The sequence below is a fragment of the Anopheles bellator genome, chromosome 1 (genome assembly GCF_943735745.2).
Source record: "Anopheles bellator chromosome 1, idAnoBellAS_SP24_06.2, whole genome shotgun sequence".
In the NCBI taxonomy this organism is placed as follows: domain Eukaryota; kingdom Metazoa; phylum Arthropoda; class Insecta; order Diptera; family Culicidae; genus Anopheles; species Anopheles bellator.
Genome location: NC_071285.1, coordinates 12,108,456 through 12,134,780, shown reverse-complemented (window position 1 = coordinate 12,134,780; position 26,325 = coordinate 12,108,456). Strand labels below are relative to the sequence as shown.

Here is a 26,325-nt window from a genome sequence, read left to right as displayed (position 1 = left end):
GAGAGTGTGAGAGAGAGAAAGAGGCAGAGAGTGTGGGCATGACGGGGAAGCACTGGACAGCATACGATCATCGCCTGTGTAGCGCTGACAGATGGGTGACCCGTGAATCTGTTCGAACGACGATTGCATTCACGGCGCAGTGCTGCGGTGCCGAGTGCCGAGTGCAATCATCTTATTATTGCTCCCCATGAGTATGCGAGTGACAAAGATAAAGAGAGAGAGGGAGAGAGAGAGAGAGCAAAGGCTTGGCCTCCCTCCCGAAGATCTGGCTGTCTGCAAAAGGAGTCGCGATGACGATTATTATGATTTTCGCTTACAATGGCACACTGCCTTCAGTGTGTATGAATGAACCTGCTGAACAAGAAGAAGGTCTGCTGGTCGCTGCCGTTCCTTGAGGTATCGAATGTTCAGGAACGTTTTCAATGACAGTCCGGCCAAGCGAAAGTACTCGCGCGCCATGGAGGATGCGTTTACTTGCGCCCGCGCGAGTATTGCGGATCGCCATTTGCGACAGCACAAAACGCACGTGGTAGGGTCCATGTCCATTTTTGGATGGATATTGTTTACTTATGATCGCCGTAGACGAAAGAATGGGGGTGGTTTATTTTTGTCTCTCAGTAGTAGAGAGACAACGTCAGCCATGTTGATGCCATGTCTAAGGTCTAAAAATGGGGTACACTTGCAGCTTGCCAGAGAGTTTGTGGTTTTCTTCTTTAAATAATCGTTGGATTATTAATTTTAAGGCAGATAATGGAAGGATGACAATTACATCACATCTGGTTAACACACTTTTGCTAACATACTATTCTCGACCAAATGGTTTACTATCGCTGAGTGTGTTTGAGCCTGGGGTATATGCAATCCGCATTACCGATTATTTTATAGCGACGAGGTTTAACATGCTATAAAGTGTTCTGTTTTATGGTAACGCGATCGCAACGCAGCACCAAGCGCCTCCATTTTTTTGCTTTTGTAACTTTTTTTAACGCAAATTGAGAAATGGATGCGATGATGACAGTGCTTTAACATTGACTGGCATGTTTTAATTTAGGTGTTGTGTGAGCATAACGTCGGTGGATTGAATGAAATCAAAGCTCAGTTCCGAATTGATTGTATTTTATGTTTCTTTTATTAAGATGTTCACTTTACAAAATACATAAACGAAATACATCTGCATCGTAATCGTTACACCAAACGCCTGAATCTCTTCTTCCTGCGCCACATCGAACGCGTATCGCTCTCGTGCCGATGTTTACCGGTGCTCCATGCAAATATCGCAAATCATTTCGCCGCTGGGCGGCACGTGGCCACCCCGTTGTTGTTTTTTTTGTCTTCTTTCAAACCACTAATGCATATGTTCTCCTGCCTCACGCTGTCATCACACCGATGCTTTGTTGCCGTTGTTTCGTTGTTGTTCCTTCGCTTACTATTTACTAGATCCTAGTTGCCGATCGAGTAGCCGATCGCGCCGCTCGAATCAACGATTTGCGTTTCGGCCAACGTTTTTATGTAAAAAAATATATATATCAACGGCCCCCGACATAAATCGAAACATAAAAGCCGTCGCAGTTCTACTACGCCATAACTTAAATCCAATAAATTAAAACTCTACACAGTGGTCGCGGTGCTCCGAAGGACCGGGCTCCCCTCGTCTGTGCGATTGTTTTGCTTTCGTTTGCTTTTGTTTCTATAAACCCCAAAAACAGCAACGCTGCTGTTCTCTTCTCTAATGAATCGGACATCGGGCCTTTTATCTTGTTCACTACCTAAATCGTGGGGTTTCTAATCGTTCGTACGAGAAAAAAACGAACTCTAATATTATGCGAAACAAAAACAAAACATTCGTTCAACGATTTTGTTTTTGCCATCCCGGACTGTCTTACGGTAATTATTTTCGTTTGTCCCCTATTTATCGCCAGCCAGTTCACAACTCTTATCGAACTGTTTCCTGACATACATCCTGTCTCTCTCTCTCCCTGTTTCCCTTTCCTAAGGCCAGACGAAACGCTAGACACTAAATCTTGTATGATGCGCAATAGTAAAAACAATCGATACGCAGAGAGGACTAAGGCACTAACTATGTACACTCTGAACAGATAAGCAGTTTCGGATGCCAACGGCGGGCTGTTGAACGGGGACATGAATGAACTGATGCGTTCCCCGGGTACGACCTCGATATCGGTAGGCAATGAACGGATGTTCGTTGAACGGTCCATGACTTACAAGAGAAACGACTACCGTTTATGGAATTAGTACCGAAAAACGAGGCAAAAACGCAGTGTGGGCAGTATTCGTTGTGTTGTGCAGTTTAAAGCCGAAGGCCACAGGCCGATTTTTTGGTGGTGCCGGCCGAAAGGAGTTTCTTTTGCTGCTTGTTTGGTCGGTTGTCTGTCTGTCGAACACAGGGTTTTGTTAAGGGTCACTGAAGGCTTCCTCCCCGATCCCGGCCCAGTCTCATTGCTGGTTGCTGATCAGTTGCAGCTGTTGTTGCTGCTGAAGCTCCAGCTGCTCCTTCAGGTGTTGTAATCGCTTCCGTTTGATGGCATTCATGAAGTTTTTGTATCGCTTATCCTCATCATCCAAAGCTGTTTTTGTGAGAGAGATCGAGAGAGAGACAGAGACAGAGAGAAAGGATGTAAGAAAGAAAGCACGCATTAGAACGATTCACTCGAAAATCACAACGCGTGTGGTGGTGATGCATATTTATAATGCCGGCATCTTGGTTAAAAGGACCGCAAGACGCCACTAGCGTGTATGTAAAGGCGAGAGCGAAAACAAAACAACATGATGCATGATGGATTACACTATCTACCGAGATAAATAGGGTGTGCTTTTAGACAAATGTTCGCTGTTTGGTTGGCACGGAGAAATAGGACCACGAATGGCGCCAAGGAGCTGGCAACATCACAGCTGGTTAAGGAAAAGGAAGTGAATATTCGACTTGTTTCGAAAACTGAAACGTGTACTTGATGACCGATAATGTTTCATGCTGTGTAAGGGGTGATTGATAAGGGGATGCGATAGTTTAATTGTTTGAAACACGTACATTGCCAGGGCACGGTTTTGGGCACCATTTGTTTCAATAATACAGTGTTCGGCTGGGATTATTTGGATCGATTTAACCTAAATTCAAACCACCGACTAAGTATATTTTCAACAGCTTCTTCCACTATATGTGTCTTTCCGGAGTAACATTAATTACTATTAATTTATAAATCGAGCTACATAACGGAAGCAATGTGGAGTTTATCCTTTATGATACAAATTGTGGTGTGTCGTTAAGCTGTTGGGTAGCATCATTGGGTAGCCAAACGGCAGGGCTTATTATTATGGCTTTACAAATTATTACAGGAATACTTTAATCATGCATACGTTTCTACGGAATCTCATCTAATTTGTTGTACAAGAATACTGAATTAGTCAACTACTCAGGATCGATTTCCGTATTATATTATGTGTAGATTCCTACGTCATTTTATCATTGAGATGGCTGAGACCGAACACAGTGCTACATTTTAGGACAGAATTTATCAACATAACAAAGATCGAAACATCTTCGGAATTCGCGTTTAAACTAACATCAACTGGATGGGAATGAGGAAAATCGGACGTGTTTTGAGCGTCTTTCTCTTCATTCGTTGTCTGACGATACGCTACGCTTATGAAGTGCTCAAAAAGTCCTAGATACAAAAGTTGACCATGCAAAAGAGGTGCGAGTCTTTGAACTTAGCTGTCTCACTGAAACAAAATGCGAGCGAGATGAAACATTTACTCCACAGTGGTGGGTGCTGGGGACGACAATGTGCACTGTGCGATAGGACTCTCGAAACAGGTACCTGGTTGCGGCAGTGATAGGCTCGGTCGTTGCACCGTTTCGAGTTGCAGCGATCGTTAAAGGGTTTTGGCTTTTTGTTCGATTTTCTTTTCGGTTTTTCTCACGAATAGCACCAGCAGCACCTGCAGTAGCGCACCACACCTGTACACATTGGGTAAATACGCCCGGTTTTGTGTGCAATGAAAAGCCGGGCCGCGGTTCAAGCAAACAGAACGGATTGGTCTACGTCCGGCGGAAGTAAGATCGTTTGACGGGGTAAACCATCAGGTATAGCGATGGTTCCAGGTGAACCTTGCGGAAGGAGGCCTTAGGGAATCCGGTAGTACCTGAAACAACACAAGCCACAGAGTAAAAGCATGAAGCAAGGCTCTATGTACAAAAACCGACGGTGTGCGGCCATCCTCGTGAGAGGCTGAAGTGACTTGATTTTGGTGCTGTCGTATTTGCCATGTTGTTTTGATTGAAGTGCTCTGAAGTAAGGAGGAAGTTGATGACGTTTGTAAAACCTTTCTTGTGGTTTGGCTGTGGGCCGAACGTGCTCAACGCTGTCGTGCAGTTGCTTTCGGTTTCATGCACTTATCTTTTAGGTGTTGCCTTACAAACTAATATACTAAGTAAGGGGTCGCTACACTAGTTCTTATCATCTAACAAAGCCATACAGGTTGTGTTTTTACAGTACATTCCATCGCATTACACACTAGGCTAATCCTAGATGAACGGGCACAATCGATCACAGATTGTTTGCGCCCCAGTTGCGTGGGGTTCGGTAACGTGTCAGACTAAGTACTGGGAAGTATGGACAGGCAGGTTAAGGGCAGAAGCTTGCTAGTAGCAGGTCATTTGGCAGAATCGAACTAGAGTCATTCGAGAGCGAGCGAGAGCTGGAGGTTCACACGTATCGAAAGATCGAGGGACACCCGTTAAGACTACAACCTTGCCCCGATGGATGCGACGTGATCGAGATCTAAAGCGATGCGATATATGGGTGGGACAGCAAGCAGTTCCATCGATAGCGATGGCTACGCAACATTTGTGCTAATATGGGTGTAGTACACCCACACTGGGATAGTTCCGTGAAGGGCCAGTTCAGGATAGTCGGAAGGTAGTCGAAAAGTAAGTGGAAATGTATGGTAGTGAGTAGAAGTTGGTCACATAAGTTTGGTAAGGTACGAGCGAGGTCAAGAGAGTGACAGTGAGGTAAGAAGTACAGAAAGTAAGTAGAGGTAGGTAGGTAGGTAGTCGATCAGTTGAGGTTACAGTTGAAAATCCTCTACTTTCGATGAAGGCGATCATAGAGCGATCGGGAGTAGAGTAGAGCGAGCCACTAGAAACCAATAGAACAGTGCGAAAAGACAACGGGGACAAGACGACGATGCGTGTGACGAGTGACAACTGATCTCGGCGTTCGCTGCGGCAATGACCGTGCCTGTGAAGTTTGTGTCTGATTTGAGGTGATTGGCTACTGGTGAAATTTACAATCAGTTGAGTAAGAAACCTGTTTAGTGTGTTCCAACGGCCGAGAGCAGGTCGAGAACGGAAACGGATAGTGAGACTGTACAGTGTGTATGGAACGAACCGAACTCAACCGAATGCCACAGGGGTGATCCAAGAACCGAAATTGTACAGTAGTGGCAACAGTACCATAGACGAAGGATGTCCCCAGAAAGGTGAGTGTCGTGCCGCTGCCAGATCACTGAGGCGACGATAATCGCTGCCTGGTTACCGGGGCGGCCACTGCTACTCATGCACAGTGAGAAGCGACAGGTTGGTGTCAGTTTTTGAGTTCGGGGGGGTTGAGAGTTGTTTACAGTTTTTTATGGGTTTGGTGTGATAATTGAGAGTATTCATTCTTACCGGTTCCGATCGGTGCGTGTCGGATGTGTGTGCGGAAACCACGCGTGTGTTTTTGCGGCCACGTGTTTCGATTGCTCTTGTCGCGTCAAGAGCTTTAGTTTTTGGGGCTTTTGGTACCCCTTAGTTGCCCCCCAGTTCCAATTCCCCATTTTTAGGCCCCCCCTCAAATGCGTGATGCGTATGTGTGATGCGTCTGTGATGCGGAGCGACAGTCACTTTTCGAAATCCAGCGAAAAGTGTCTCCACCCGCTTCGAGTTTCTGTCTTTTTTGTTTTGCTCTACTTAAGGTGCACGGTGTTTTCATATCCACCAACTTAGTGTGCTCGCTTTTCTTATTCTATTTTAATTCATAAGACTTTAGATTACTACTAAACTAAGGGCTCTCCATTCTCTTTCGCTCTCTACCTTACGGTGGAATGTAATGGGTTTGAATTTGTATTGTGAAAAATCATATTAAAAAAAAAACAAACAAAATGAACCTTAAACAGACCACAGTCTAATTTTCGTGCAATTGGCAGACTTTTGAGTTCACAAACTTATCAACTTGCAGCACCAACACCCGGACCGGTGAAGAAGAACGGTCGACAGCCGGAGGCACAACGTTGTTGAAGCAACAACCAGAAACAAAGTTCCCAACGAAAGAGAGTATAATGTTGGATCTCAATGTGCTAAGAAGAAGTCTGTCTGTTTAACAACAGCAAAGAGGGTGAGTGAGTTTGTTAAACATTTATGAAACAAACAAGAACAACTTTTTTAAAAAACGGTAAAGTAGTAAAAGTGAGACACATAAAAGAAAAAGAAGTAACACACATAAAAAGTGGTGCAAACAAAGAAGAAAAAACAGAAAAAAGGTGTAACAAAACTAAACTAGACAGAAAGTGGGTACAAAACACAAACACGCAGCAGAAACAGAACGCAGAACGCTCAACGGTGGCAATAAAAGACATAAACAAAGTAGAAGAAAGGTGCCATAAGCAGTACGGGGCGCACCGCACAAGTCGCGAGTGACTTGCGAGCAAAACGAGAGAGCGACGCATTCCTAAAACGAATGCAGCCCCCGGGTCTGTCGGTGTGGAAGGCTTCCAGCCACCCATCCAGGAAGGACCCCGCGCTAAGTGCCCTGAAGCCCAGAAGCAATCCCCCTAAGCGGGTTCAGTGGTAGTACCGGCCAGTGCGCCCACCGGGAGCGGCGACGGGTGTCGGGTCCTGGCCAGACCGGACCGCACTGAGCTGGCTGTTGGCCCCGAGGTAGTTGTTCAGTGCAAAGTTGCTGTTGCCGTTGCCATTGGTGCCCGAGCCCCCCCGGCCGGTGCCCGTGCTGGTGCCCGTGCGTTTGGCGAAGTACGCAAAGTTGTACGGATTGCGCGTGGTGGTCTGTGCGATCCGGTTGAAGTACACGTCGAACACCGGGTGGTAGGTGGCTTTGGGTTTGCGTGTGGTGGTGGTGGTGCTGGGGGCGGGCTCCGGGTCGAGGTCCGGGTAGCCCTCGCCACCGTCCTCGTAACCGTACGGGTTGTGCGGTGGTTGCTGTTGCTGCTGTTGGTGCTGTTGCTGCTGATAACTGTTGTAGTGCAGGGCGTTACTATTGTCATCCTCACGGTTGCTGTGGCTGCTCCAGGGCGATCGCGTGGTTCGGGTGGTCGTCGTCAGCGTCGTCGGCGTGGGGCTTTTGGTCGAGAAGGTGTATTTACTGAACACGTACGGTGTCTTGGTCGTCGTTTTCGTACTGTACGGCGTCTGCGACTTGGTCGTCTGCGGTTGGTTATAGTGGTGGTTATAGCCATTACCGTTCCCATTATCGCTAGGACTAGGCTGACTCTTAGCAGAATGGTAATCATTGGGATAGGTACTCGTGGACTTGTGATTGTAGTACTGGTAGTAGTTCCTCGTCGTCGACGTCGCCGGTGGCGGTGCTGGGGTGGTGGTGCTGGTGGTGGTGGTCGTGGTGCTGGTGGTGGTGGAGGTGGTAGTCGTTGGCGTGCTAGACGGTTCATAATATTCTTCCTGCTGATCTGACTTGTCGTCGTAGTTATATCTAAAGAACGTTGATGCCGTTAACAATTTGCGTTCAAAACTTGGACTTTACTTGTATTGGTGGTGGTGGTTGTGATGGTTCTTGTTTGGTTTGGTCTAAGAATCGATCGTTCACGATCATTGATCGCTTGCGTTACGAGGACAGACTGACAGACGGAAAATTGGGGGGGAACGGACAGACAGAGATGAAAGTGACGGACCGCGAGAAGATGAGGCTGACTATTTACAAACGGATGATGGTTTTCTGGTGGGCGGCGGTGGAGCGTTTCCCGCCAAGCCACCCCGTGACGATCACAGCGATCCTGCGGCCCATCCTACTCCCTGGTTCTCGCTCGCTCCCTGGAGCGGCGAGTCGGAGATGAGTGAATGGAAGTATGTGGTGTTGGTGGTGTGCGTGTTTGGTCATACGCGGGAGAAACGCAAATGGCTTTCTGGTGGGGGGAGCGGTTCGGTTTTGGTTCATACGTACTTCACAGACTGCTGATTGTAGCGCGTGTACGACGGAGTATGTTGCGAGTAGTCCGGGATAATGTTCTCGTGCTCGGCAACACATCTCCCGTCGAGACAGTGCTACAGTGTGCCGGGTGGGGGATTAGGGGTTTCGAAGGAGCAAGAATTCAACCCGTGGTCAACCGTTCACATAGACATAGACGCGACAACGAGCCAGGAGAGCAGGAGAATGATCGACAATTTGTAAAAACGGGAAGAAAAGAAACGGAAAACAAATCGAAACGTTAGTGAGACCCGGCGAACGCAGGAACTCTCTCGGTCGCGCCCGCTGGCGGTGGCGAGGTGAGGTGTGGGGCGCTCGTCAATACTTGTCCATCTCCGCAGGAGGATCCTTCGGCGGCGGGCCGGTACGCAACGCAGTAGCCGCTGGCCGAATCGAAGCAGAACAGCTGCGCGCAGACCCGTTCGTCCTTGAAGCACGCTGACGTCCCGCGATCCCGCCGGCACTGGGCGTCCAGCGAGAGGAGCGTTCCGGGCAGGGCCCTACCCAACGCTTCGTCCTCGTGCGGTGGATTGTGCAGGCAGCTGGCGGTGTCACCACTGGAAGAAGGAGAGCAAATCGGTGAAGTGATCGAAAACACGGAGCGTGCTCTGGACTTACTTGAGGAAATGGTGGAAACTCTGCACACTGCACGGCGACCACCGGAAGCCTCGCTCGGTGTGCCGCAGATCGGACATGATGTACCCATCCTCCCAGCGACACTTCTCGGCCCCCGGGCCCCCGAGGTAGCTCGGTGGTGGCGAACCATCGTGGACTGCGCCCAGCCTGCGAAACCAGACAGAGAACGGGGGGTTACTAATTGCCTCAGGAGTTCGATGACCGCTGGCGGGGGGGGCTACGTACAGATGGCCAACTTCATGGGCGGCCACAATGATACCGCTGAAGCCACCGGTGTCCTCGATGATGGCCACACTGTTGACCTTTTCCAGCCGCTTGTTCACCACGCACGCCCCACCGACGTAGGCGAATCCTGCGAATGATGCCAGCGGCGTTAGCAAGGGTAAGCCACAGAAGGCGCGGCGCTCGGCTGCTCCATCGACAACCCAACGGCAGAAACGGCCCCAAACCAGTTTGCCAGCCGCGTACAATGTATAGTACCGTAACCCACCACCAGATGGTATTAAACTTAAGAAGTGAAGTAAGAAGTGTTAGCGGCGAGCTGCAACAGGAAACCGCCGCAAGGGATGCGCATCGCAGGGGTCCTTGTTGCCCACCGCCGCCCCGTAATGGGGTTTGTTAAGGTCGTTACCGGCCGGGAGGTTAGTAACTGTACAGGGAGCCATAAAGGAAGCGCAGTGGTGCGATTTATGTGGTTGAAGCGCATGCAATTGCGAATAAATCAATGATATAAAACAAATGTCCTGCGGTGGTGGCTGTGGTTGTGGTGGTCACAATTCTAAGAGAAGAGCTGAAGAAGAGGAAGGAGAAAAACAGTTTCCAACAGTGGAACAGAGGTCGATCGTACGAAAGTGAAGAAGTAAAGAGTGCCGCAAGAAAGCTCCGAGATCATATTCGTTCGTCGTTCAAGTTGAGCTTATGTTTCTCTAATTGTTGCTGACTTATGCAGTTGGGTGCTATCCTTATCAAGAATGTAATCTAATCTATCATCGACAAGAAATGTGAAACGAGACGTATCATATCGTTGTGAAGAACGATATGATTGCAAGTCTACAAGTATGAATTCGGAATGTGTTACAGATAGCTCTATCTGTCAGTTTGGTTTTCCTACGTATGCTTTTTTTGCAACATTACCTTGTTTTAACATGAGGTAATTGAGGTCGAAAAAACCAAAATTGAAGATGCAACTTATCTTTGAAGAGGTTAGACTTTGTCGACTTTTCTGCCCGAAATCTCTGACTTCGTCCCTTCGGAATATCATTCATTTTCATCGATGAGACTTCGATCACTACGAGGAAATCGAGAATTGGATGACTAATTGGTTTGCTTCATAAGACGCACACTTCCTTTGGCGTGGCATCCACGATTTAGCAGAGAAACGGAAGAAATGTACAGCTAGCGATGGCGATAAAAGCGATAAAATAGAGTTTTTCATTTCAATGTAATAAACATTTGATTTATTTGGAAAAATTCCGATTTCAAAGACCTGGTACATAACATGACTCAAGTTAACAAATCTTTTAAAACTTATCAAAATGACCTTTTGACCAATTTCTAGAGGACAGTGCTACTACCTACTGAAAGTAGAGAGGCTCGATTTCGGAACTTTCTTGCAGCACTGCCAGGTAACAGATGATTACAGAGAGAGAGTGGAGCCAGAGGTGATTGCTGTGAAGAAAAAACGGGTGACGGCGAAAGGAAAAGATGCTGTCTTAAACACCTTGAAAGAGATGGCTTTTTTGATACAGTGGAACCTCAGGGACACAGTGGTCTATCTACACATACACATCGTGCCTTGATTCCTTGATGAAAAACATCCCCAAAAAACACACAGACACACGTGGAAACATTTACATGATTTGTACAACGCCGAGCTACCCACCGGGGGATCATAATGCATGGCCCTGTGGTCCGAAAGGGTGCTCAAAGCATGAAGCGCGCAGAGAGGATGCCTTGAAAATTGCTTGGGTGTGTGAATGTGCCATTATTTACATTCGCTCGAGATAACAAACTTAGGCGCACCGAGCGACCGGGCGATGGCCTCGCTTCCTTGTAATGTACACCCGCGACACCCGATCCGGTGATCGGCGGTAAAACCAATAGATACTTTTGTTGGCCAAAAGTCAACACCGCGGGATATGTTCAGTTGGTATGCGTAGAATGCGTGTGAATAGAGAGAGAGAGAGAGAGAGAGGGAGACAGAGAGACAGAGAGCAAGAGAAATGAATCGAATTTACAATAGCCCCTTGTGGTGAGCGAGCGACAGAGCGATACACGCGAATATGTGAATGAGACAGTGTAGCAACGAAGGCAGATGTAAAGACAGAGAGAGAAAAAGATGAGGACAGATCGATGAGGATCTTCCTTGAGAAGAGCGATATTGCACAGAGTGGCCACAAGCTCCTCAAACACACACAAACAAACACGAACACACAGGGTGATGGTTGCGAGCTGCGCGAGTTGAGAAAGACAGACAGGGTGGTTTGAATGGGGGTGTTCTGGTGGTTGGTGGTGGTGGTGGTGGGGTATTCTGGTGGCACACCGGGTGGTTCCGATGGCCTATAATTACCTGCGGTACCGCGATTACACGCGTCATTTGCATATTGCCTTCTACACATATCTAGTCTGTAATGGTAATAATTAATGGTTTTATGGTTAACGATACTGCCACTAACAAAGGGGGGCGGGACGCATTATGGCATGGGGCAGCGGACCGCCGGACTCTGCCTCTGCCGCAGAATCCTCAGCTAGACGACGGAACAATGGGAGGAACTCGCTGAGAGCGTTCGTGGTGGTCGAGGATATTCAGTCGTCAGTCTGCAGGGGGTCGTTACTACGATCCTTACCGTGGGAGCGATCGGCACCCGGTCGAGTTGTGCTTGGGGTTAAATGCTAATACTTTAACCGGGGCCCGGGACTTTTTGAAATGTGTACTTCGCATCCAATTTTCCAATTAGTGAAAAGTAACATTTCCAGTTGCCGAAACCGAACCGAAAACACAGAACCGAAGCCGATTGAAGCGGTTAGCTCGAACTAGGTAACTCTCTAACGGTCAGTAAAAGTTAAAAATAAAGGAATAAGTGATCCAAAAGTTAGGGGCAATGCTACCAACAGTAGTACTAGTGGTAGTAATAATAGTAATACTAGGCAATCGCAATAGGTACTTTAGGGCGAGGTGGATTAGCCAGAAACACAACAAAAAACTCAAACTAGGGAGTTAGTTGAGGCGAGCGAGCTAAGAGAAAGAAAAGAGGGGAAACATTTACCAGCTGTGCCCTTCGTACAGCGGCCACCTTTTCTTCTTCGGCACATATCATACCTGCGAAAGAGCTCGATTAGTGCGAAATTTGTAGACTTGTTTTGGCTGACGGAGAGAGAGAGAGAGCGAGCGAGAGCGAAATTGGTGGGAAGACCACCAATCTCGCAGAAGAAGAAGAAGCTGGTACGTGGAAATGTAAGGAACTGGTAAGGTAGTGGCTCAAGGAAACAGTAAAACATTGTAAAAGAAAGGCAAGAGTATGGCGTTAAAATGAGGCTAAAACTTCAAAAAATGGGTTCCAATACTACTAGCAGCTACTTCGACAAGATGAAGCACTAACAGAGAGAAAGAGAAAGGGAGAAAGAGTCACGAACGGGGAGCACTCGGGGCAAACACTCGGTGAAGGGTCCTAAAATGTGGTGGATTGTGTAGTCCTGTGGGCGCTCCGTCAGGTTTCGGGCTCTGTGAGGGATCCTATCGCAGCAGCGGCAGCAGTTCAGGAGCAGTTCTTGGTCACTGAGGCACTGAGGTTTCCGTCCCGTGTCCCGTGTCTCGTTTCGTAGTGTGTGCGTAGTTTTTGGCGTGGGCATTGTCCAGGGGCGTCGGCGTGATACTTACTTCGTGATGGCGACGGCTATATCGTAGACCGGCAGCCTTCGCTCTCGGAACAGGTACTTGCCCATGTCGGTAAGGGCGGCCGCCGAATCGATCGCGTCCCGCCCGACCCGATTCCGCTCCAGGTACGGTGTGGCGTCTCGGCCCTACCGGAAGGAAGAAGCGAAGCGAGAAGGGTGATCAGCTCGATGTCGATTCACATGCTAGTTGGTCTCTAATTCCCGGCCGTGCCGTGGAAAGTCGATGACATAATGACAAGTAAGAAGATCCTCTCCCCGATGTTGCGCAAGCTTTCGAAGGCCACATGATGAGCTCATGCTCGATGCCGTCGACAAATGTCAATTACCCCGACATGTCATCGTGAACCTGGGGAGGTTCCGTTCGATTCGCATTGAGGAAATGCAGCGTAAAGTGAAAGTAGTAGTGCTGCGGGTGAGTGCGGCACAGGCCCATCATCAACTACCCGAAGCCGGTCGAGTTGTGTCATTTGGTGGGTTCCTACAATTTACTGGGAGTGAACCCCACTCCATTTGCAACGGACGCTTTATTTGGCCTTCGAAGGTCGTTTGAGTGAAAGGGCGAAACTGGAGGACCAGATCGAGCACTGGCACTTGAACGAGGAAGTCATCACCATGGTAAGTGACGTACCGTGTGAAGAGTACACGGGTTGTGCCATTTCTTTGTTGCAGCGAATCTCACATCGAGCGAGCTACAGTTCCAGTTTTGCGTCCGACTTTCAGCCGGGCAGACGGGCCTAAACATCAGACCCGAACGCCGAACGGAGTGATCTGTGGCTCCGCTGGCTGGTCGTGTTTTATGAATGGACTCATTTGCATACGAAACACCTTTTTGGTCGCCCGTGGGCAGCGGTCACGGGCCGGAAGGAAGCGGAAAGGCCAGGCGCGCGGCTTGACCGGCCTGTTGTTTCGGTGGTCGTTTAGCAACGCCAACGACTCTCGGAACAGGTGTGCAGAAGTGACACACGGTTGGGAGATATTTTTGGGATCTCACGCATACACAGCCGAACCCTTGCGGTGCGACATGGGCCCGGCCCAGCCCCACTCGTGGGGGGCCGGTTGACCTTCGCGATCGCGCGCACGGCTCGTCGTCGTTGCTAAGAAGATGGTTTTTTTTTTATCAGCATCAACAAATTTAGATGTTTTGCCACAACCAGCACGGCACGACACGCGGAGTTAGCGAATGGCTGAGGTGAATGGCTGACAGCCGGGTTGTCCGAGGCAGAACGGGTCGGAGCTGGCCGCCGCCCCGGAAAACCCCAAAAACACACACCGCGCCTCGTAACGATAGACGGGCACAGGTGGTTGACGAGGTGGTGGCCCGAAGGAAATCAGAGGACCCATTAAAGTTCTAAACCACGCATAAAAGTTCTGCTACACGTGCTCGCCAACAGAGCTCGCGATCGCGATCACTCGCTGGTAGATCATGTGTGAGGTGTGAGGAGGCGAAAGGAGTTCGATTCGAACACAAAATGGCCAGCTCACAGGGGAGATGATTCAATGAATGAATTTTTACGAAAATTTATCTGCTTGTTTGGTGTGGGTATTTCTTCACACATTGTAATGCTAAAATTATGAGCATAAACATAAATATTCATAAATTTTGTAAAACTTGTGATCCATTGCGCAATGCGAAGATATGGTATTAATTTATTTGCAAATACTCCTATGCTGTGCTCCTTATCTGGTGTTAGATTTTTCAAAATATTAAAAATAATTGCACCAATTGCACCAATAATTGCACCTCTCGATCGATCGCACTTCTTAAAAACGATAGCATAAAAATCATCACACATCACGACCGTTTATTGGAAAAATAATTGATTATTTTTCTCACCTTTCTTCTTTACACATCTATGTAGGAAGGCAGGTCTCGGCGTTGTCTCGGGCGAGAGTTAGCGGAGGACAACCCCGAGAACAACTTCGAGTATAAAAGGAGGTCGGAGCGCAGAATTTAGGCAGTCGCAAAACAGCAGCAGACCAGAGCGGTCTAACGTTTGTGATCTCAACTACGAAAGAGGAATAAAGTTACGAAAAGGAAGAAAATTCCAGTCTATACTGTTTTCCCTTTCTTACATCTATAAAACTTATGTGACAGTAATATTGACGGTAATAATTTACGATTTAGCTCATTATTCTTTACAACACCCTCTTTTATCAGCAACAGCCACTTGATCGTTTTGCGTAAAAAGAGCCACGAAAATTGGCCATGCCCTCGGCAAAATATTACCCGACACAATAACAATTTCTTCAATTATGCTTTCGCCAACGCGTCGTATGACTCAGGAAACGGGTTAAATTATGTTTCTGCATCGCTTGTCAAACGAAACTCCGCGGGAGGCCGATCCCGGGGATAATAAAGAACATTCCCATCGTGAGTCGTAGCAGCGGAACCGAAATCAATTTAAGACCCCAACATGGGCCCTTGACTTTCTGCGATAAAACACGTCGCACTTCGACGACGACAACGACGGATGGGCAAATTAGTTCCGCGAAAGAAATCCCGCCGGTTCCCGGGCAGCATAATAAATACAAACCCGCCTCAAAAGCCGCCCACTGGCTCGTTTATGCTGATGGCGAGACGGTTTTTTGTGTGCCGCCGGCCGATAAATTCTCCTGGCGAACCGTGCCCACCCAGGGACACACCTCCTGGGTAGTTGCGGTAGTTTGCGAAAGTAAACCTTACCGGCAACCGGACCGAGCGAAAGAGGAGAAAAGAACGAAACAGCGTCGCAGAAAAAGAAGGAGCAAACTGGGCGAGCATAAACCGAGCCAAAGCCCCAAAGGGACACGGGTCGGGTTGATTGTGTGTCGAGCCTTTCTTAAGCAAATAAGCGCTCGTCTCGGTTGGCCTACGCTAGCGTCCCGATAAGCGCGTGCGTAGAAGAACTCGTAGATGGACCCAGCAATTTACGACCTATTCTCACGACATTTAGCGCTTATTGATAATTTATAGTTATCCGCTCGTTTTGTCTTCCCCGCCGACCGCTCGACTGCCGAAAGGCTGCCGCTAACCAGGGCCAATCTTCCGGCACCGGATCCCCGGGGTGGCTTCCGCCTGCGGACTACGGAAAAGTGTGCTGTTCAATATTCTCTTAATTTACGTAGTTACAACGCGGTGGCGTGGCCAGCGAACTGTGAGCCGGAGACGCTGCTCGGTCGCTCGGTGGTTGTCCAAACATAGGAGCGCCTGCTGACGAGACACTGACATCATCGTGCATCATGTTGTTTGCCCAGCATCGGCCCCTTTCAGAATGGCCGGCGTTGGTCTCGCGATAAAAGCACCTGGTACGAAGCCAGCACGATGGCGTATTTTGAAAATTCGAGACTCCTCAAACAGGCAGCAGGTTTAAAGACCCCGGCAGGTTCAGCGTGTTGGTGCGGCCCTCTTCCTGATTGATCTCGGGCGAAAATGACACCTGTTCCGTGAGTCCAACTGTGGTGTCTTGTAAGCTGTTGAGTCTTCTGAATCCTGCAGGCGATCATCATTGGCGTCTTTACGTGGTTGATCCTAAAGAAATGATTAGCTTTTAAAACCACCCACCAAGATCGTGGTCGAGGAGATCGGGACCGACGCGTTCGAGGTCCGTTCGAAAGAACGATGAACTTGATTTGCATATTCCCATTAATTGCACTCGATCGCCTAGGCCTCGCTCTAGGGAAATCGATTAATGAAGCGAAATTTATTCAAACATAATTTATTACTTTATTGCAGCTTTCTGTTCCGTTTTTATGCTGGAATTTGTAAGTCCTGAGGTGAGAAAAGCACTCAGAGGATCATCTGTCTAAAAGCCGGCATGCAGAACAATTTAACGCCATCACCGTGAACGAATCGAGAACGGAGAGAGGGCTTCCGCGAACTTCACGCACGAGCCACATCGCCGCGGCCAGTGCTATGTGAGGTGTGTGCATTGAACTTTACGCTATCCTACACCAACCGACCGGCTCGGGGCGAGGTGTTAAGTTAGCAAAACAAACTCAACCACCAATGACCGCCATCCGACGTGAACGTGTCAAGAACTGCGGGGCCGTAAAGAACTGGAACGGAAGTGAAGCCCGTACAAGCAATTTGCATCGTGTGGCCACTCGTCCCAGAAGGACCATCTCGACCGAAGCCTCGACACGGTGGGGTGCCATTGTCTTTGGCCCGATGGCGGAACCACTATCGTTGGTTCTGCGTTCTGCAAAACGCCACTCACAGCCGAACGCGGGAAAGTACCACTACAACACGGGGGCCTTCGGTGTATACCGGAGAGGGTCAAAATACCAGACGGAAGTGTGCGGAACACGATCGGGGGAACAAATTGTGTTGCGCTTAACGAAACGACCCGCGTTACATTGTGTTTCCGGTGGCGGTCGGTACGTACCATGGTGCCCTTTGTTCTTTGGCCAAAAATCTGTGAAGAAAGATTTTTTTCTCTTCCTTCAATTGAATTGTTAGCGATTGTTAATGTTGATTTTATTTGCCATTCCAGCGGTGGGAAACACGTCGCTAATGGCTAACGGCCCAAGAACCCAGGACCCTGGACAGGAATTCGGAATCATAAATTCCACATTGTTCCGCGCCCGTACCGGACGAATTATCCGAATTATTTGGACCCATAAAATGATGAACACCCGTGAAAACACAAAAGACTCAGCGACGCGGAAGCGACGAACCTTCTCGCGCGGTACGATTCTTCCTGACTTTCGGCCCGCTCCTGTCGTTCGGCGTCAAATTAGTACGATTTTCTTCATAAACAGCTTAACATTTCCGCCGCGACCGGTGGCATCTTCCCTTCCTCGTTCCCCGTTGGAATTTGGTTGACGGACGGTCTTCGAAAACAAATCGTTAGCCTTGTCGCTTGGTCGGGTTCGAATTTTTACGACGCCTGACGGAAATGAATACATTTCCTCATCGCGTCGTGTTTGTCACGGGCGAAAAAACTACACGTTAGGTGGCCGCGCACTAGATAAGAGAGATGAAAAACGAGGCACTTGGACCAATCGATTTCGCGTGCATTAATTAACGCTTCGCTCGTACAATCGGATAGAGGTGATCGGGAAACCGTTTTGCTAGAACGATCGCGATCCGCACACCGTTTTGCATTATCACTCTCTCGCTGACGGTTTTGCACGGATGCTGTTTATGGAGTGTCGCCGCGCGATAGTGGCGGGTCGATTGGCGTTGCAGGTAGCGGCCCAGATTGAATCAGATTAGCTTCAGATGATGGCGGCGCGCGCGCGCGCGAAACGCTGGCGCTGCTGCAACCATACGCACACCCGTATTTGGTGGGTATAATCCAAATATGCTAATCCTCTGCTGCCGCTCCGGCTCATAAAAATGTATCCAATTTTACGATCGTAGCAGCAGAAATTAGGTCCAAATTGGCCAACCGGGTTCGACCAGAGTGCAGCGTGCAAATGTAGACCTGAGCGCAGGATGAATATCCTGCTTTCGTTGCCCAATTCGTAGGGGAGGTTTCGCTTTTCTAAAAAAATCCCACGTACCCAAAAAAGGGGACACCGCCGTGGGAACGACAGGGTATTAAAAGTGTAACAATAAAACACTACGTATAAGCTTGTGTTCTCCATACTCGTAGAAGAGCGTGCCCAGGCTCACGGGATCCGTGTTCCAGGATGTAGGCCACCGCAACAAATGTCACCGAAGTGATCTTTCACAACATGCGCTTACTTCGGTTTTGCCTAATCGGAGCCATAACCGTTTTACAATCGCCAATTTGATCGCTTTTACAGCTCGATCGGATTGCGTCATTTTTGCCCGGCCTGCAGAAAGATCAATTTATTTTATTTGTGGCTGCAATAGAGATCAAGGCCAGGGGATTTGCAAAATCCCGCTGGCTACGGACAGAAGAACAATACTTCTAACAGACCGTTATCAGATCGCGTCATCGGTTTCATCGCTCAACATCCGGTTGGTGAAGCAACAGGCGAAATACCACCACGGGAAGTGCAATTTCCTGCTTCGCACGCTCCATTATGTTGGGCATTTCACACTTTCCTTAATGTGCCAGAGTGCCACCAATCGTCGAGTGAATAAGTCATAGTCTTGTACCAAAAAGGACCACGACGAACCGAGGGCAAAAATTTCATTTCGCGTGATGCAGCACTATCTCCCGGGTCAAATGTCTTTTATCACGATTTCTATCATCACCAGAAACGGGATAAGGAAATGAATTGCGAAACAAATGTGGCCTCGGACATAACGCAACATAAAATATTGCACAGATTACTTGCACGACTTGCGCCACTGCACGAGTGTCGCAATCCCCGGTGCACCCTGTAGCTGTCGACCCGTTACGAAAAATCTTAATTGAATCAATCGGCTCGATAGCACGAGCAGCAGCCCATGCAGCGTATGTGGGTCATCAATTCCTTCGTTCACCGCACTGCCTCACGCTAATTAGTGGCCAGAAAGGTCAATACGGGCAAACTGAAGCATCCGAGGCAAAAGGCTCCGATGGGCTCCGACGGGCTGAGAGATGTTGCAACGTGTTAATGTCCGCAGACGAAATCACGCAACGAAGGGACTCTCGACAGGGTAGCTACCCTTTTACGACACCCTGTCCGGCCTCGCGCCTCGCATTTCGTGTTATGTTTCACCTATTTTTATGTGGAAATTCAATTCTCTACCCTTCTGCATCTCTCGTTCGCTGTTTCTTGTGTCGGGATTTTGATTTAAAAATTGCGATGCAAAGTTTTTGTTGCAATTTCGACCCAATTTTGCTCCCCATCGGGGCCGGAAACGGCCATTAATCTACGGCTGCGGAAACTCGTTTTGCGACAGCCGCATCAATCGATCGGTCGGCCGCGCAACGATCGAGTGAGTGTGATAATTTATGTTAATTGTCGTGCAATTCCTGACGATTGCATCTGCACCTGATTGAGACGTGTAATGATGTGGCGAGCTGCGAGATGCAGTTTGCGGCACGGCACGTGCCATTAAGTGTACCAGTGAATTACCGCGATCGTCGGAGGATCGTAATTAGACGGAATGGGCTCCGGATTGATTGCTAATCACCCGGTGTTCTAGATGCTAAAAAATAGAGCTTCGAAATCGGTTTACGTTTCTAATCGACCGATTCGTAATCTTCGTCGGAATGACAGTTGAAGGAAGAAACCGTGATCTTCGGCGCGCAGAACGAAGCGAAGGTTCATCGTGCAAAAAGAATGTCTGCACAAATGTCGATCACATTGCGGCCACCATTCTGTGCTCTCAATGCCGCGCGCACTGTCGCCTTAAAAAGGCTCTACCGTGCTGCCGTGCCTCTTGGCCGCTCTTGATGAGCCCCCAGGCCAAACATCGATTGGCCAGCTGCGACGACGTCTCAACTGTCAATCATGTCGTTGCGCAAGCCAGCGCTAGGCTCGCCGACAGCATCGTTATCCAAAAGCCCGGCACCGTCGATCGCATGTAGATCACCATGTACATCCTTCTCGTACGTCTTTATTGATAAAAACGACGCCAAAGAAACAGAGAGAGAGGGGAGGGGGACTTCAGTTGCACCTGCGCGGTTGGGTGCATCGGAATTTTGACAGCCAAAGAGCTGCACAAACACGGTGGTGCTCCTCGTGCTCATTACCGGCTGTCGCCGCCACCGCCGCCGCCGTGGTTTATTCTAAAGGTTACGGTTGGCCAGCGGCAGACACGCGATGCTCCTGAGGGCACGACCACGATAGGTCACCACGCGACGGTCGACGGTCTCACTCTCTTCCGACCCTAATCCTGCGGTCGGTCGCGCGCCTGGTGGTGCGATGATGATCGCGGCGGATGATGACATGCTTCGCGAGCGCGACACTCGATTTTTTGAAATTTTAGGAATCCACTGCCGCTGCGTCGGAGGAGGACTCGAAGCCGGTCGGTTGGGTCGGAACCGGTCGTCGTTCACCCGGTCAGCAGAACCAGGCCAGAACCAGCCAAACGGGTATGCTAATTGGCGTTCGCGCGTTCGCACAGCCAGCCAACCGGTCGACTCGCCGTTGACCGCGTCTCGTCGTTCGAGGATCATCTTCATCCCATCCCGGGTGCCAGCAAGGGCCGTGTGCGGGGAGGACCGCCATAAAACTGTAGTTTATGTCGCGCGTCGTCGGCGGAGTTCGGGGCAGCTGGTCAGCCTGGTGTACCGAGTGGGGCTTTCGTTTCGATCAGGTGGATCGGGATCGCCGTGAATTGGCACAACTTCGCCGGAAGATAAATCATGAGATTCGGCTGCCTTGTTGCGCTCCGGACCGATACGGTTGCCCTTAAAAAAATAGGGTCACACACGACACGCACCACCCGCTGGCGATCGTTTCGAGTCCGTGACCTTGAAACACTCGTCATCCATCCATCGTCGGCGGCGGCGTCGTCGGCGTGACATTAGGCAACCAGGACAGATGTAGATCATACGAGACGGGTGGCCGGTGAAAGGTTTTGAACCCGGGCCAACGGGCTCCGACGACGTAAAGGTTACCTCCTGCCGGGTGCGAGTGCATCGCTTGTGTGCAAACCGACCTGCTGCTCGGATGATGAAATTCGGATCCCCTCCCCCGGGTCGGATGACATTTTGGTCCCGCGGCCAACGATGTTCTTTGGAGGACTTTCCGTGGTCCGCCGTATGTGATCTTCAATTGCGGTGCCCTTCATCAAAATAAAAGCGATCGTTCGAATGTTGCAAAATGCGATCAATCAAACCCTTTGTAGGTGTAGTACATCACAGCAAGGTTAGCTCCACACACGTGTCCTGCACTTGATCATCTGATCACATCTCCGAGCTGTCAACAGTGCGATGCGATTAGATAATACGTCAGTGCTTCTCGGTGACTCAAAGCGCTCAAGATCGGCACGATTGCAAAAACAGTCAGCCTACGCAACGCGTCGTGATCTTGAAGCAAGTGCACCAGTCTCGGACACCGGCTACCAGCACTTATGTATATTTATGTGTGAGCAGAGCGTGCAGAAGCCGGGAAGAAAAAAAAACGGAGCCTCGACCTTGACTGGGACGCATGAGATGATGTATGACACATGCCGCTGCGCGGTGACCGATTCAGGTGTTGATTAATTGCAAACGCTCCCATTAGTGTCAAGTGGTCCGTGCATCAGGCCGATCATGCGTGGGCACTGCTGGACACTAAAAGAGTCTCGCCTCGGTCGCCTGGGAACTTCAACGGCGGAGGTCTGTTGAGGTGTTGCGTGCGCAATCGGAGCAGAATAGTGACGCGGCTACTAAATATTGACCACCATGTTTGCCCCTGAATTGATGAACCCTTCACGGCTTCCAAATCGAGTTGCATTTCGGACACCTGGGAAGCCCTCACGGTTCCATTAATCAGTGACTTCTATGCCGGCGGTCAGTACGTGCCATAAATATAGTTAACCCAGAGCCTTTCAGACCGAGAACCGAAAGGTGAAGGTTTTTGGAGCATCCTTTCGCGAAATGTGACAGCGTCCTGCTCCGGATGTTTAATGTTGCGTCAGCTGCTTCTCCCGCTCTCGGCGATGACATCCCGTCTGATCACCGTATGATAAGCTGCAAGTGCTCATAAATGCGCCTGACCGACGGACCGATTCGATCCGGATAATTGATCCGGCACTGCCGAGTCTAAAAGTAGACGTGCCCTTCGCGCGGCCACGAATCGGCCATTAAGCATCGGCCTTTTTAAATGGGCTTTACGAAACCATCTGCCGAGTTTCTCGGGATCCAAGCGATCGCTCGGGGATGACCCCTGGCACCTTCGGAATCGGCTTTTTATAAATACCTTTATTGCCGCAAGCCCCCCCATCGAGTGGTGCCTAGCACCTTTCAGTTCTGCCTGGGAGCCATTTGACCCATGGCTGGCCCCCACGTTCGCCCGTTTGACAGATGGGCTAATCGTTCACCGTGTTCATCTCGGTGGCGCGTCGCGCACGTGATTGTCGTCGTCCGGCACGCGGGTTTGATGGATGAATCTTGGCCCCCCAAACCGCCAAACATGGCCCAAAATTGGACGCAAAGCTCACTCCATCCGTGTTGCGCAAGATGCTCGCGCAGGAGCCACCGAAAAAACTAACGGCCCGGCTCATCTACATCTCTGTGGTTTGTCCCCGGCGATATTTTGGGGGGGCAGCACTTTTCCTTTGGCACCTGTCAAAGGCTCGCAAATGCCAAACGCAAAAATGTCAACCCGTTAGCGGCGAGGCCGCGAGGCTCGCATGGGGATTATTTTTGGCTGAGTTTATTTTCAGCTATTTTTCCCGTCTCGTCAGCCACGGCGGCTTCCGTCGGGTTTAATTTGTTGCGCTGCACGTCAACGTGCCGTTCCGTTAATTGGCCGCGATACGGACCCGAAGTGGTCGTGTGTCGGGGCAGCGATTTGAAAGTTGCTTGAAACGTTAATGGAATTAACGATTTCGTCACCAGTGTGGCCAGTGCCGCGCCGTGGAAGATGGTTCTAGAAGGTGGCCATCACTCTCCGGCAAACACAACCTCATTAACGTTGAACGATGCTTCAAAGATCTTTCAACGCCCGAATTTCTTCGCAACCTTTCTATGGGCGCGTCGAGTCCTTTGGGAAGCTTTTAGGTCCGCAGTGCACTTAATGACGGCAATTAGCGGAGCACTTACGCGGCTCGGTTCCGAATCAATTATCACGTTGTCACAGTGGCTCAACGCCCCAACAAGGACACTCACCCGCGAGATGATGATGCCGGCGATGCTGATGCGAATCTTCGGTCCCTTCAGCAGCCGGTACCGTAGGTCCACACCGTTCCAGAAGGAGACAAAGTAGCGCTTGACCTGCACGTTGTCGCCGCCGTGCAGTCGGTAGCCGTCGTAGTCGACGATCACCAGGATCTCGGGGTAGATGGTCCGATCGATGGCCCGCGAGCTCTTGTAGTACGACTGTGGGCTGCGCTTCGACCGAAACCGCTTCTGAAGCCGGTCCGGTTCCATGAATGCTGTTGGGACGAGACGGAACCGGGAGACATTAGACAGAAGCCTAGAAGATTGAGAAATTCAGGGGCGCAGTACGTACCGTAATCACTAAACTGATCGTTGTGCTCTTCGTTGTGTGTCTTGCGCTTATAAATAACATGATGAACACTTCCATCCTCCTCCTGGGAGATTTCGGTTGGCACTGGCTTTATCACTAGTTCATGACCTATACTACCCTCCTGCGAATAGGGGAAAAATGAGATAAAAAACAGAAAATTAGTGCCCGGTGAACGACAACATTTTCCTAATTTACGCACGATCCTAAACATAGCCGAAGAAGAAACAACGCACGAGAGACAGACTCGAGACGAGCGCAGCTGAGCGGCTCGAAAGGTTAATGGTCGCAAGGGCACTTGTCCGGCAAACGGTCAACATGGTTGCCGATGGCTGACGGCTATGCACCGACATCGGGTGGCTTTTGGCATTTGGGCTGCCGAACAGTGCCAGTCAGTAGCATCGGCAGCGTTTCGGACACAGAGATGCGTACAGGCGAATGTCTCGAATGGATTCCGCGCTTGGGGTTACCAGTAAATGCCAGGAACTCGACTCGTGTCGCAATAGGAGCATCGATTTTGTTTTTTGAGCCTATCTTTTTGGGTTTCTCTCGAGATTTAGAATGTTGAAAATCGCGAAATGTGTGAAGCAATCCCGGGCTTAATTATTAAAGCTCAGCCAAGAGCACGGCCAGTCAGTTGCTCACGATCACGTAACTCCCGTCAGTCGGGTTAGTTTGATTTAAATTGTAGATAACTCGACACCGGCCTTGACCGCGCAATCGGCCCATCGGGAAGCCGGTCCAGCCGGGGCTCACAGCCCGGATTGCCCAAAGCCACACCGGTCGTGAAGATGCCTCTAAAATCGTTGACCTTCACCGCAGAAAGAGGTGCTCTTTCTCTCGCGGGATCATCCCACGAGCGGATCGAGTGGCCACACGATAATTTACACCTCACGACACAACCTGGCACGGCTCCGTGTCTTCCTAATCTGGCAACGACGACGACGGCGACGGCGGCGTGGGCTCCAGAGAGTAGAGTGATTGGAAATTTCGAAAAACCCTCCAAGAAACCAGCTCATCCAGAACTTATGTAACTCGAGGCGAGTCAGGCTTGAGGCGAGAGTTGGTCACTGGGTCACTTGGTGCCGCGTGCAGCGCAACTGACGCTGGCCCGTGTCCTGTCCTTGTGCGACCATTCGGGCATTTCTAGATTGCGGCGGATATCGCGCCGGCGCAACCGCAACCTGTCGGGGCCCGGTGACCGTTTTAAGAGTGGAGAAGGTGTGAATAGCAGCCTCGGACCCTCGAGTCCCGGTGGTTCGAGGTTCGAACCGAGCTACCGTGTCGCGCCAGGAGCAGTCCGCTGGGATTATCTAATGCGGTCAGGCGCAAGCTTTATGCTGCAATGCATGGGCGGCCCGAGTCGCAGCGGGCTAGGGCACCGTGAAAGTGATCCGCTGTTTGATCAATCGAAACGTTTTAAAGCGTATCCCAAAACAAACAACCTATTAGCGGGCGATCGGTGTGAAGAAATCAATCCGTCGCCGGCCACAGGACTTGGGTGGGGCAGCGAAATATCTTCTTTAGAAAGATCACTGTTTGTGACAGTGATTTGATGCTCGATAGAGAGAAAGAGAGAGAGAGAGACAACAGAAAAGGCAGAGAGGTTGAACAGATTTTGACAAAATAGTGTCGAAGCTGTCCAAATCGCCTATGAAGTGACAAATCATCTCATTGCCATCAGCGGGCAATCCGGAAGGGTTCGTTTAAGGGAAGATAAACTTGCCCTTCTCGCTCGCTGCTGATTGCCTATCTGCCTGCGCCGATCTAATCTCCGGCGCGTGTAAAGGATCTTCTTGCGATCCTGTTACACGTGCGCCCCGCCGGGCGGGTGACCACGGCATCGTTAAACCGATCCACCGATTCTTCCGATTCCAATCGCACGTGCGGTCAACCCTATCGTAAAACCCGATACATGTGCCGTGAACGGTGGCCACCCAGTGCGGTTGATTGGCAAACAAAACACAAACGCGAAACATTAACTGCCGTGTGGACATGTTTTCCTCACTCTCTCGCGTCCGGACCGGAGCTCGGCTCGACTCGAATTAACAGCAAGCCCAACAGCATCGACAGCTTCCTGGAATTCGCCCTGCTGGTGTGCGGTTTTCCGAACATCGATTGAACATCGATTTTTTCTCAACCCACCATAGGCCGTATGCTAACGAACCTCGGCTCGAGGCTCGAATCACTCGAATGATCTTTGATCCGTGCGGTCGGTGTTCCGCGCATCCTTCTTATGGTGATGAGTGATCGCTTTTTGCTTCTTTACCCACACGTTAATGCCGGAGTTCCTTATTGTGGCTCCTACTTTGCTTGGCAGGCAGCAGGTGCGTTATTCGCATCCCGTTGTTGATGGGTCTTAATCGAAGGTGTTATGAGCCGCTAGGGAACTGAAGATGAGGCCCAGACACAGCGAACGAGAACTAGCGAAAAGACTGCCATCAGCGTTCGTTGCAATTTTAAGATGCTTTGGAGGGGCTCGCCATGTGAAGGGTTCATCATCAGACTCGGACTGGAAGCCTCGTAAACCCCAATCGGATAGGCAATAATTCATTCGACAACATCGAAGTACTTC

The 26,325-nt window shown here is 49.9% G+C and overlaps 1 protein-coding gene across 1 annotated transcript in view; it reads right to left on the bottom strand.

Moving 5' to 3' along the window:
- Positions 1-1,132: 1,132 nt before the first annotated feature.
- Positions 1,133-26,325, bottom strand: part of LOC131205496 (A disintegrin and metalloproteinase with thrombospondin motifs like) — a 75,989-nt gene continuing 50,796 nt past the window's right edge. Inside the window, exons 5-14 of the mRNA XM_058197617.1 lie at positions 23,736-23,874; positions 23,393-23,658; positions 12,730-12,872; positions 11,422-11,477; positions 9,078-9,204; positions 8,835-8,999; positions 8,542-8,773; positions 8,193-8,293; positions 7,540-7,724; positions 1,133-2,585 (exon numbers count right to left, since the gene is read on the bottom strand). Coding sequence (XP_058053600.1) covers positions 2,455-2,585; positions 7,540-7,724; positions 8,193-8,293; positions 8,542-8,773; positions 8,835-8,999; positions 9,078-9,204; positions 11,422-11,477; positions 12,730-12,872; positions 23,393-23,658; positions 23,736-23,874 — 1,545 coding nt within the window. The 3' untranslated portion in view covers positions 1,133-2,454. The remainder of the gene's footprint in view (positions 2,586-7,539; positions 7,725-8,192; positions 8,294-8,541; positions 8,774-8,834; positions 9,000-9,077; positions 9,205-11,421; positions 11,478-12,729; positions 12,873-23,392; positions 23,659-23,735; positions 23,875-26,325) is intronic.